The 13,559-nt window shown below is 46.9% G+C and overlaps 1 protein-coding gene across 1 annotated transcript in view; it reads right to left on the bottom strand.

The window, feature by feature from the left end:
- Positions 1-8,827, bottom strand: part of EIF4E3 (eukaryotic translation initiation factor 4E family member 3) — a 39,684-nt gene extending 30,857 nt beyond the window's left edge. The window contains exon 1 of the mRNA XM_025272098.3: positions 8,643-8,827. Coding sequence (XP_025127883.1) covers positions 8,643-8,812 — 170 coding nt within the window. The 5' untranslated portion in view covers positions 8,813-8,827. The remainder of the gene's footprint in view (positions 1-8,642) is intronic.
- Between the last annotated feature and the right edge of the window lie 4,732 nt (positions 8,828-13,559).

Raw genomic sequence — 13,559 nt, 5'->3', positions numbered from 1 at the left:
AATCAACTATAGACAGCATCATCAGAAAAATGAAAAAAAATCATTGGGGAAAAAATGCATCTATGAAAATAATGATATGTTTTCAATCATCCAAAGAGATGATTAAGACATGTTTATCATTAAAATGTGAAGGACAATCCTATAAAAGCACTTAAATATGAGTTTTAGGTGGGACTCTCTTCTTTTTCTCTGTCAATTTTGAAACAGGGAGTCCTTGGCTTACGTATTTCCTGTAACACTGGCCCCTAGTTTCCTTATTTGAGAAGTCCAGCCCAGCTCCCATACCTAAAGCAATGGACCAGGGGAGAACTGTTTGCCATTCATGGTTCATACTCACAGGGAAGCAGTGTTCAGTGGAGTGAGGGATGCTGGTGCTTGGGGTCACACAGTCCTTACTCCAAACCCTGTTTCTGTTCTACGTTAGCTTTGTGATCTCAGGTAAGTTACTTCTCTGGGCCTAAAGCATCTCCTATGCAAAATGTTGCTGTACCGCCCAGTATCGTGAGGATTCCGCGAATAACTACATACAGCTCCAGTTATTTGCCCATTGCACCAAATAAACAGGAGTGAATATTAATTGGTTAAAGTGAAAAACAAGGTGTTTAAAGCTTTACGTATGGTACAGGACAGCCAAGTTATGGAAACACACGTACAGTGCACACGTGTACGCAATAAACATTGGTGAAAAGATGAATGGTGACTTCACCTTACTTTTACGAGAGATCATTTCATTTCAGCCAGGAGAATAACTTCAGTGGGGAAATTTTTAAAGCCAGGGATATGAGTCCTAAAAGCCAGTCTTCTTGCTGAATTTACTAACGCCAGGCTTGGCTGTCACAGAGAAAACCTGCACAAGCCCAGTACACGAGGAAGGACGTCCCTTGTCTATCATTCACTCCATTAGAGATGACTGCAGTTTAATCACTTTTAGATAGATCTGTGGCTTGTGGCTACATCAGCTTCCTGTTTGAGAAAGAGTCACCTGCAAAAATGGGCAAGAGCCTATTAATAACATTTAATAGCACATCTACTGAAACTATCCACATCATCTAAATGTTTTATCTTTGCATGTTTATTTGAGTTTGATTTTTCCCTGCTTCTATCTGCTGTCACTCTTGGCCTATGAGCTCCCTGATGGTAGCAACTACAGCTCTTTGATCTAGATATCTGATGAATCCTTTGGTACACAGAGGATGGGGGATAGAGAAGTATAACAGTGTTAGAGCTGACAGCGGAAGTGAAAAAGGCCAGGCTCTGAACTGTCATCGCGACAGGTCACTGAGGCCTCACCAGCTGCCTTAGGTTTGGAAATAAGGAGATGGCATCCGTTACACTGAAAGCAGGAAAACATATTTTCAAGAAGCTACCATATACCAGGTAAGGACTGTTAAGTTTTCTGAGTGAGGATGTCTAAGGTCTTCAGGCCTGTCTGCAGGAAGCAGCTACTGACCCACAGGTGACAGGCTGTGAGCCCCAAAGTCTGGGCCTTTCCCTGCCTGAAGTACCCAGAAACACTTGTCTCACAGAAAATAAAATCCTGGCAAGTAAGAGTCTGTGGGTTCAGAAAGGCAAGAATGGAGAAAAAGAATAGGAGAAGTCAAGACGCCAGTTCCTCTCTCCCTGTCACCCGCCCATGCCTAGACCCAGCAGGCCACTCTGGGATGAGGAAGGACATTCTGGGGGTCCTCTGTGCCAAGCCTGGTCCCACCCTGCCCCCATCATGCCTGTTACTATGGAGCCACCACTGGAATGCCCTTGGACCCATTTCACCCTGGAAGGCGGGTCCCTCACCAAACTCTTCCTCGATGCTACTGAGGCAGACAGAGCTCCTCCTGGAACTCCTAGGAGGCCCAGGCCCATGCTGTCATCTTTGCATTCTCAGCAGCTACAACAGTAACTGGCAGCTGATATGCTTAAGTAATTTGATCAATAAGGACAACAGTAACTGGCACGTTAGGCGCCTAATGCATCCGTCACAAATGCACATGAGGGTCCATGGTTCCAAATGCACATGCCACACCACAGGTCTGATGGAGTAGGTCTAGGGCAGGGTGAGGGCCTGTATTTCAACTGACTGGGTGCAGGTAAACCATGACGGGGTGGAGTCAGTGGGCGATGTAGAGAGGGCCCACAGTTGTGATCAAAAACACAAGGACACAAATACTAAGTACCTACAAGGCACACTGTAAGGCGTACCTCCTTCTGGGAGTCAAGACACGAGGCAGTGCCGTGTCTCACGATCAGAAGGGGGGGGACAGAAGAGGCATCAACGACCCGTAATACAAATACAGGCTATAAACATGCTGCAGGGACACAAAGGAGGTGCACTTAACCCCGCCGGGGCCAAGGCCTACTATGTAATTAAGGACAATTACAGAGCGGGCATCTCAGAAAGGCCTCAAAGCATGCGTGGCAGGTTTTCAGGTAGAAGAAGGAGAGAAGGGCACCCCAAGCAGAAGCAATATCATGAGATATATCTCAGAGGATGGCAAGTCCATGGTTTATCCAGGAGAAGGGGCAGGCATCTGCTGTTATCAGAAAGAATAGACTGACATAACGGAATTGGGGAGACACAGGTGATGAGGCTAAAAAGGAGGTGAGTTTCACATTAAATGAGCAATAAAGAAGTATGTACCATAATCTGCAAACCTATGGTTTTCATTTTTTTCAAAGCTGAGGAATGCTTTCTTCAATTTTTCAAAGCTGAGGAATGCTTTTTTTTCAATGCTTTCATTTTTCAAATGAACGTGGCTCACTTCTAAAAACCACCACCATCAAAACCAATCAGACCTCCTCTGGTAGAAGCAGGGGTGGAGATCCACAATTCGACCTGTCTGGAGCACACAATCCATGACAGAGGCACCCTCAGGTGATGAGAGACACAGTCAAAACTGACGACTGTGGCAGAAGAGAGGGGCAGAAAGGGTGAGGCCAGGTGTCACTTAGGCTAACTCTGAAGGTGTGGGAGATGCCTGGAGGAAGGACAGGCTTGAGAGCAAGAAGCTACAGTGCGACTGAGGCTGCAGAGGACCAGAGAGTGCAGAGGGAGGAACGGGGAGAGGAGCGGACGGCTTAGGCTTGGAGCAAGTCTTCCCAGAGTACATGGACAATGTGAAGCACAGAACTGGAGGGGGAAGGGCATCTGAGGAAGAAGGGGGTGCCAGGTAGGACGAGCTGGTGCTGACCATCACAGGGTTGGTTCTGGGTGTAAGAACCCAGGAGAGAGGTCAGGGTTAGGATGCAGATTTGCAAATGAAAATTAGAGTAAAATCATCCCCTTCTCCTGAAGGGAAAGTCACTGAGGGTAGATTTCAACAGCCTCCTAAATGTTTCAGTCAGTCCAGTTTAGTTCAGTCACTCAGTCATGTCCGGCTCTTTGCAACTGCATGGATTGCAGCATGCCAGGGTTCCCTGTCTATCACCAACTCCTGAAGCTTGCTCAAACTCATGTCCATCGAGTTGGTGATGCCATTCAACCATCTCATCCCCTTCTTCTCCTGCCTTCAATCTTTCCCAGCATCAGGATCTTTTCAAATGAGTCAGTTCTTCACATCAGGTGGCCAAAATATTGGAGCTTCAGCTTCAGCATCAGTCCTTCCAATAAATATTCGGGACTGATTTCTTTTAGAAGGACTGGTTGGATCTCCTTGCAGTCCAAGGAACCCTCAAGAGTCTTCTCCAACACCACAGTTCAAAAGCATCAATTCTTCGGCACTCAGCCTTCTTTATAGTCCAACTCTCACATCCATACATGACTTCTGGAAAAATCATAGCTTTGACTAGATGGACCTTTGTTGGCAAAGTAATGTCTCTACTTTTTAATATGCTGTCTAGGTTTGTTATAGCTTTTCTTTCAAAGACCAAGCATCTTTTAATTTCATGGCTGCAGTCACCATCTGCAGTGATTTTGGAGCCCCCCAAAATAAAGTCTCTCACTGTTTCCATTGTTTCCCCATCTATTTGCCATGAAGTGATGGAACCAAATGCCACGATCTTAGTTTTTTGAATGTTGAGTTTTAAGCCAGCTTTTTCACTCTCCACTTTCACTTTCATCAAGAGGCTCTTCAGTTCCTCTTCGCTTTCTGCCATAAGGGTGGTGTCATCTGCGTATCTGAGGTTGTTAATATTTCTTCTGGCAATCCTGATTCCAGCTTGTGCTTCCTCCAGTCCAGCATTTCGCATGATGTACTCTGCATATAAGTTAAATAAGCAGGGTGACAATATACAACGTTGATGTACTCCCTTCTCAATTTGGAACCAGTCCATTGTTCCATGTCCAGTTCTAACTGTTGTTCTTGACCTGCATACAGATATCTAAGGAGGCAGATAAGGTGGTCTGGTATTCCCATCTCTTTCAGAATTTTCCATAGTTTGTTCTGATCCACAAAGTCAAAGGCTTTAGCATAGTCAATGAAGCAGAAGTAGGTGTTTTTCTGGAATTCTCTTGCTTTTTCTATGATCCAGTAGATGTTGGCAATTTGATCTGTGGTTCCTCTGCCTTTTCTAAACCCAGCTTGAACATCTGGAAATTCAAGGTTCACAAACTGTTGAAGCCTGGTTTAGAGAATTTTGAGTATTACTTTGCTAGCGTGTGAGATAAGTGCAATTGTGTGGTAGTCTGAACATTCTTTGGCATTGCCTTTCTTTGGGATTGGAATGAAAACTGACCTTTTCCAGTCCTGTGGCCACTGCTGAGTTTTCCAAATTTGCAGGCATATTGAGTGCAACACCTAAATGTTTAGTGCTGGCTAACCTAGCCTGTCCTAGGCTCTGAACTAGGAGTCGAGGATAGAGCAGTGGGGAGAGGAATCCTGGGAAGCATACACTCTGGTTAGAGAAGACAGACAAGCAATGCTAATCCTACAGAGACAATAAAAGGGAGGCAGGGGCCTGGGAGGGAATCAGGGGGTGTGCATCAGCTTCTATCAGTGGTCAAGGCAGGCCTTGCTGAGATGACATTGAAGCAGAGACTAGAGGGAAGCAAAGTGCAGACCTAGCAGATGTGACTGAGGGTAGAGCAGCCTATCAGGAAGGCCCCTCAGTGGCAAAGGCCCAGGCTTGCAATGATGGAGAAAGAGCCAGGGAGCCAGTGAGCTAGAAGGGCACGTGTAGGAGAGAGAGTGACAGACAGATAGGACAAAGGTGTCCTAAGCAGGGTGGGAAATGCTGCAGTCTCAAGGGCTGTGATGACCACTCTGGCTTTTGCTCAAGACAACTGGGGAGCAGAGAGGTGACTGGCTTTCACTATGGTATTTAAAGGAACTGCTTTGGCTGCTATGCTGGGAACGCACTGTGTGGGGCAAGAGCAGAAGCACAAAGAACAGTGAGGATGCTCTTTTCTTCATCCAAGAGACAGACGTGGTGTGGGACAGGGTCTGGGATGCAGGTGGTAAGAATACACTGGATTCTGGATACATTTTGAGGGCAGAATCAATAGCACTTGTTGATAATGGATGCAGTGGGAAGGAGGAGGATGTGGAAGGGGCCAGAGAAAGTGGGGAGATAAAGAGGAAGAGAAAAGAGAGTCATGGGTGACTCTAAGATTGTAAGGGTGGGGTGAACAACTGGAAGGATGGGTTGCTGTTAACTGCTCTGGTTTGAGATGGCTCAGTCCAAGGAGGCAAGATGGGGAGGGCAGCTGAAGAAGTAGTTTGGCATGTGTCGAGCTGGGTTGTGTATCAGACATCCACATGGAGACAGAGAGGAGGAGTTGAATGCACCAGTGTAGGGTCTTGGGAATCACCAGCGGTCCAGATGGAGCCCAAAGCCTTGTGACTGGATGAGATCACTGGTGTACATGGGAACAAGAAGAGGCCTGAGCACTGAGTACCACAGATAAACCTCAGAGGAGGTGGGGGAGGGATCAATATGAGATGAACACAAAGCAGTCAGAGGCACACAACCAGGAGTGGCCTCTAAGAGTCAAGACAAGACAGAGTTTCAAATTCCCAGAAAAGGAGAGGAAAATTCTTCATCCTATATCCCTAGCCAAAATTATCCCCCAAATGTTTGAATCTTTAGCCATACAGTCTAGTTAAATAAGAACCTACTGGAGTTTACTATTGGAATTGCAAATAACTCTATGGGGGTAGGGGTGGGGGTGGGGAACTTTCAAATCCATCCATGAGGGGAATAAATTAGGATGCTGGCTTTCTCATACTGAAATCAGACAAGCTGCCCTGAGGATCAATGATGGGGGATGGGTGGTTAATTAGGGAGCACTGGATAATAATGCTGGTGTTTTACACTCATAGCACTCATGTAACCCACCGAACAGCCCTATCTAATGTATCCGATGATTATTTATCCTCATTTCACAAACAACGCAGGTGAGGCCCTAGGGATTCTAGGTCATTCGTTCATCACTACACAGAAGGCTGAAAGGTAGGACAGGCCAGGAGGTAGGTGCCAAGTAAGTAGGCGTGTAAGTAGCAGGAGACCTTTGGATGGTGTGGTTCTCGAGACTGATCTCATCAGTGCATACATCAGCTATCTGGGGAGAAGGGTGCAGTGGAGGGCTCTCCAGAGAGCCTTACCACCCTCCCTACAATCTTGTTTCTCTGCGGGAAAAAGATACGTGGGAACCTCTAGAACATAATGTGTTCACAACCTCAAGGGGAAGAGAGGCACTCTACATCTCCAGAGAACTAGAGAAAGTTCAATAAAACCTATGGGATATATAGACTAAATATAATGTCTAAATTAATACAGCCACTTCTGTTACAGATTTGGATATGGGGGCAACAACATATTTCACTTGATTACTGGCTTTCAGAGAACAAAAATATGCAAATACACAGCAGAAAAGCTACAGTCTTTCTTCACTGAAATCACCATATTCTCATCTTAAAAGATACCAGATATTCTTTAAAAGTTGTATTAAGCTATAAAGCTATATTGTACAACACAGGCTATAAAACCACTGTCTTATAATAACTATTAATAGAGTGTAACTTTAAAAAATTATGATCACTATATTGTACACTGTAGTAGTATTGTAATTGACTATACTTCATTAAAAAAAGGGTAACATATTCTTTAAAAGTTGTGCTGCTATGTAGTATTAATGGTCTTAAAAATGTTGTGCATGTTTATAAACAAACTGTCTTGGTACTGTTTCCAGCAGCCCACAGTCTCCATCGTAGACCAGAAATCCAGGTTTAACACCTTGGAAACAGATACCAGGTAACAGCAACATAACACACTTCTGAAAACAAAGACACATATGATTTCATTCTGCTGCAGTTTGCCAAAACCATTCTTGTTATGACAGTAAGACGCTCTTTCAGCATCTCATAATGAAAGTAAAAACACTGGGAAAAAAAAAAAAGACTCACTGTATCTTCCCCACCCCCTAACTTTTTTGTGTTCCAGAAAGAGACAATGACTTCAAACTGTTAACTCTCATTGAAGGGTGCTAATTCCAACAGGAAGAAAGGAATGAGCCTGTTTTCCTAAGAAAAGATGAACTTCATTTTTAAAAAGTCTTGCACATATTTTAGGCAAGGCTTTTAAAAACCAGATTTGTGTCTACTGAGTAACTTGCACAGATAACTGTCACATCCGGGCCTTCCTAATACTTAACCAGAGTAGACACAGTGTCATCAAAACTTCCGTAAGCTCGTGGGACAATCTTTAAGTGTCAGCCTTGGGCACCGGATGCGTGACAGATACTAAGAAGGGTCTTTGCAATTCATCCATTTATTCATTTGTCAAAAATTTCTTGTGCTCCTACTAGGTGTCAAGCACAGAGTTCCTGCTCACTGGCCCCGAACAAAGGGGGAAGTGTTGAGAGGTTGAGACAGTTTGAAAATAAAGTGTCCTACACAACACAACTCGGTAGCATTATAAACATTACGAAGAAGACCAGGGAGGGCAGGAGTGATAGGAATGAGGAGTGTTAATTTCGATGTGACAGTCAGGTGGGCATTTTTGAGAAGGTACTTGAGCTGTTGCCCTGAGGAAGCTGCAATCGTCTGCACTCTACTACAAGGTGAGGCACGGCTCACCACTGAATCCCCAGCACCTAGGAGGCGTGTGGATCGGTCCCCAGTAAGTGCTCAAGAAACAGCTGCCCAGTGAATGAGAAAGAATTCAAAGTGTGCAAGGCAGCATCGGTGGGCAGGGGGGCAGGCGCCCGCTGTGCCATAGTAACACCACCGCCGCACACTTCCCACGGAGCTGGTCAACTCTCCCGGGCGCTGTCACAGTGAGGGTCTTGTCCAGAGTTCCCCAAGAGCCCCGTGGGCGTAGCCAGGACAGCACCACTCTCCCCAGTTTACAGATCACCCCCGCCAGGCCCGGCATCCCCCACCGCCCAGCCGGGATGCCCGCCCGCCGGCACTGCTTCTTCGGAAGGAAATAAAGGGGGAAAGTGCTACCGAAACTTTTGGGACTGCGTGTTTTTTCTCCTGGCCTAGGACGCCCGACGGCCGCTCGCGCCGGCCGAAACCTGGGCTTCAGAGCTGGGTCTAAGCGAGCTCGCGCGGCGGGGCCGGGGGCCGGGCGCCGGGCGCCGGGGCGGGCGCGGGGGTAGGCGCGGGGTCGGCGGCCCCGGCGCACCCGGCGCGGGCGAGCGCCGAGACAAAGCGGCGGCGCAGGCCGGGCGCGCGGCGGCGGCGGAGGGCCCCGCGCCCCCTCACCTGTCGAGCCAGAAGGTCCAAGGCGAGTGCAGCGGGACCCCGCCCGGCTCGGGCCGCAGCGCCGACAGCTGCTGCAGGCCGATCGGCGGCGCGGCGGCAGGGGCGGCGGCGCGGGGCCCCGGCGGCTCCCGGGCGCCGGCGGGGGGCGCGGCGGCCGGGGGCATCGCCATTTTCTCCGCCCCGCCTGTGAGGCCGGCGGACGCGCGGACCGCGGGCCGAGCTGCGGCTGAGTCACCCCGGCCCCCGCCCGCCCCGCCACGGCCGCTCCGCCCCGCCCCGCGCGCGCCCCGCCCCGGCCCGGCCCTTCGCCCGCCCGGCCCGGGAGCCGCACCACAGGACCGCCCGCGGCCGCCGAACAAAAGCACGGCCCACGCGAGGGGGAGGCGGATTCGTGTAGGCACCGACTCCGCGTGCGGGGACCGACGGACGCGCGGGGCGGAGGGAGCGCGGGAGCGGCGGCGGCGGGCACCGATTCCAGGCTACGGGGCGGGAGGAACAGAGGGTCAGTCAGTGGATTCTGCAGCCTGACGGGAGACGGGCGAGACGAATGTGTGGGCTACAGAAAGACGAAGGAATGGATGGATGGATGGTCCAGCGGATGGAGTCAGACCCATATGGCGAGAGGGGAGTAGGTGAGGGCAGACAAACCAGCAGTCTGAAGGATGGTGGGAACGCTGGCAGATGCTTGGAGGAGGGGTGAAGGGATGGAAGGGCAGATGGAAGCACAGTTGGATGTGACAGACAGATGCCTGGGGAACCGCTGGCCAAATGAACAGAGGCTGGAGTGAGCAGGAGCTGAGAAAGACCGTTAGAAGCTGGACCACTAAATCCGGCCGTAAAGTGGTCACAGGTCAGTGTCGCCCATTTCCTAACCCAGTGGATTTGAAGGGGTCACCGTGTGCCCAAGTGTGACCAGCTGTAAACGAGGGTGCCCAGAGTCAGTCCAGGTTCTCCACACTTGCCCCAAAGCACCCACGAGAAATGGAGGAAGAAACGGGGCCGTTTTGAACATAGCCCTCGGCTTTCTGCACCGCTGAATACAGAGGAAGATTCCTGAACCCAAAGAGGGGTCGGGTAGTGCAAGCACAGACGCTTACCAGGGGTCTATCAGTCTCTCTCAAAAGAAAAGGAAAGGCATGCGGCCATGTGAACACACGTCCTAACTGGCAGGGCCATGGACGCCCTCCTGGAGTCTGAATTTCTGGACAGTCCCTCTCTGGCCTTGACCAGCTGTGGATGTAGAGCTCCATCTCCTCAAAGATACTCTACCTGGCCTAGCCTACATCCTGCTCTTAGCTTGAGTGTCTCTGGATGCACCAGAACAGGAGCTGCAAAACCAGATGAGTTCTGGGGCTTCACAGACACTGCAAACACCTGGTTGAATCCTAGGGTAGGTGCCTTTCCTAAAAGGAATTTAAGTTCAGGTAAAATGACAACCATGAAACAACGATGCTTTGCTAGCCTCACTTTCAACACAATTTTTATACAAAGTATGATGCTAGAAGCAGCCACATATTTAAAAGTCCTTCCAACTCTAACATACAAAAGGGCCTTTTAGGTTAGATGCACTTTTTTGTTGCTGTTGCTTACCTTTTTTTTTTTTTTCAAGAAAATGTACATATGGCATTGTTTAAGCTATCCTGTGCACTTTATAGTTATTAACTCATTTAATCCTCACAAAATCCAATGAGGAAGGCACTATTATTAGCACATTCAACAGATGAGAAATTGAGAAATTAAATTAGCCCCAAGGTCACCCAGCTAAAAAGTGAGAGAGCCAGGATTTGAACATAGGTATTCCGACTCCAGAATCTAGCTCCTGACTGCCAGTATCTACTGCCTCTCTAACTAGGAAACTAACAGGTCCACATAATAAAAATAAGAGTGAATAGTAAGCCTCCCTCCCTCCCAAGGCTATCAATACTGTTAACCCAGAGGAAGCCACTGTTTATAGTTTCCTTCCGGAAAAGTGCAAGTTTGCATATAAAAGCATATATCTAGATATATATATATTGTACACCTACCTATGTCTTTTATAAAGAAATAGATGTATTTTATACCACTGCAGCATCTCCTGATCTTACTTAACATATTTGAAGACTTTCATATCGAAACATATAAATCTACTTCATTTTAAGCACTGCAAAGTAATCCATTCTAAAGAAGTAATATAATTTAATTCACTAACACTCAAGATTTATTTGGTTTGCATTTTCTTTGATATTTAATGCTACCATAAGCATTTTTCTACTTAATGTCTTTCCTTATCTCCACCAGTTTATTTCAGAATAAATTTGGAGAAGTAGAATTTTTGCCCGCATCTAAAATTTTGATACACATTAATTTGCACATAAATTAATGTGCAAAATGGTTACATACATTTATATATAGATGATTGGTAAATACTGGCAGATTCCAAACTTTTAAATTTTGTGACATCTTCAAATTTTATATAAAATTCTAAGGTATTGGTTGAAAGAGAGTTTTTGCTTACTGATGATTAGAACTAGTCAAACTATCAAGTTTAGCTTCTTCCTTATGTCCTGTAACAATATTCTCAGCAAGAAAGGGATATTTTAAAAGTTTCATCTGCAGTTTCTAAAAAAGAATATACACCACATGATAAATTACTTTCAGAATTTAGAACTAGGAACAGTCTGGCAATTTGTCTTTATTATCAATTATGCACCTTCCTCTTTTTGCTTTGGCTTCCAGGATGCTCAAAATTACATCTGATGTTCAATCAAAACTTCAATAGTAACCAATGAAAAAGCATCATTATTTTTATATTAATGTATTCCTATTTTTAATGATCCAGTTGCACATGTGCATCTTATATTGTGAACCCCTCAAATCTATTTTGGAAGTAGGTAATCTACAAAAAATATAAAATTTAAATCACCTTAAGATTACTAAAGAAGTCTGGTGATGTGACCAAGGGGAGAAGCAAGGAGAGGACAATGGGCATTGCTTTCACTCCCTTCCTGTTAGAAACGTGTAAGATACTTAACCACTGCTAACCATTTCTCTTCAGAGAATGGTTAACCATTTCTTAACCATTTTTCTTCAGAATTATCCTCAGAAGATAATCAGTGAGGAAAATTCCCCTGATCCTTCCCACTTTGCAACTGGACCACAAGGATTCCAAGTTTCAGGGTAGAAAGGGAACTTGGAGACTATCTACATACACCCATCATTTTACAAATGAGGAAACTGAGGCCCAGAGAGGTGAGGGAACTTACCCGAGGCCACAGCTCTAGGAAATGACAGAGGCAGGACTAGAACGTGGGTAGCTTGAGGTCCAGGCCAACGTGCTCTCCCACTGTGTAGCACGCCACTCAGATGGCTTGGGGTGGCAGGAGGAAGGAAGAGAAGGTGACCCCACAGCCCCTAGCAACGAAAACAACAAAAAGACTTGAGGCACTCATAAATAATTAAGCAATTAGCTGCAGCAGCTATTCCCCTCCCTTCCAGCATCCAGTCACCAAGGCAACTTGGGCAGGGTGCCTGCTGGTTGCCTAGTAACAGCGTGGTCTGCTCCCCTGACATGTTCCCTAGGCATCAAAGGATTTGAGAGCCAGGAAGAGCCTTAGACAGGGACCACTATTCCAACACCTTCATTTCCCAAATAGGGCAGTGGCGGCCCAGAGATGCTGAGGAACCTGCCCAAGGTCACACAGCTACTCAGAGGCACAGCCAGGCTTCATTTCCAGTTGCTTTCCATTGTACTATGGCTGCCTCAGGGACACTGCAGATGAAGGAAAGGAGATCTCTCCACAGTTCCCAGAAGAATAAGAAAGTAAAATGGAGAGAGCAAGCAGGAAAGAGACAGAGACCTTGAGCTCTCATATGCAATTAACAAGAGCTGGTAATCCCATCAGCCCAACTTTCATCATCACCATGGCAACATGGGTGAGGTGGGTACTGGTTGCCTAGTAACAAGTGGTCCTCTCTCTTCCACTCAATCCAGCTCCCTGGGAGTCACAGGAACAGTAGAATGTTGGAGCTAGAAGGGAAGGCAGGGTTCCAAACTCAGTCTCCTCCTTTTACCAACATGAGAACTGAGGTTTGGGGCAAGGTGACTCAGCCACCGAATTAGGTAGGGACAGGGACTCACTGTTCGTCAGCCAGCCTTTCCTGAATGCCATTTATTCTTGTCACAGCACTATGGAAAGGGGAGCTTCACTCAATAAAAACAAAACACGGCAGGGGGACAGCAAGTGGTCCCTGGATGGTACTTCTACCACGTGTCTGGATGGTGGCAATGCTGCACACGAGGCCTGGCACACAAGGGGCACTCTGCATGGGCCTCTAAAGCAAGAACACGTGAATCAAACGCCAGGTTCCCCCAAACCTGGAAAGCTTCCTATTCCTTGCCACCTCTGTCTCTACATCTGAGGAGTGGGCACACTGATGGTCCCTACCTCTCAAGCTGTCATTAGGATTAAACGAGAAAATGTACAGGTCAAGTGCCCGGTATTGAGTAAAGATGCAGCACATGTTAAGTATTCATTTATTCCAGTTTATCAGTGAATATTTGTTGCATGTCTGCCATACAAACACCACTGTTCTAGGCTCTTGAGATTTGTTAGTGAGCAATACAGACAAAAGAAATCCCTGTCTCAGGAAGCACACTTTCCTATGGAATGGATATATTATATCTATATATATACACATATCTATTTAAGTGTTTGCTGAATGGATGCAGAAACTTATTGGCAATGTGCTATGTTTATGTTACTAAGCTCCTTCTCTTAAGACTGAGAAGTTTCCTGTTTACAGGGTGTGATGCTATAAATATGCAGGCCTGTCTTGTATGTGGAAACTCCCATCTTCCCTTCTTATAGAAGCATGGAAGAAAAAAAAGGAGGGCAGTGGCCACTAGATGGCAGACCTCAATCTCTGCAGATAAATGAC

Source organism: Bubalus bubalis, chromosome 21, assembly GCF_019923935.1.
Source record: "Bubalus bubalis isolate 160015118507 breed Murrah chromosome 21, NDDB_SH_1, whole genome shotgun sequence".
NCBI lineage: Eukaryota > Metazoa > Chordata > Mammalia > Artiodactyla > Bovidae > Bubalus > Bubalus bubalis.
The sequence above is the reverse complement of the archived record's forward strand: the minus strand, read 5'-3'. Positions and strand labels throughout refer to the sequence as shown.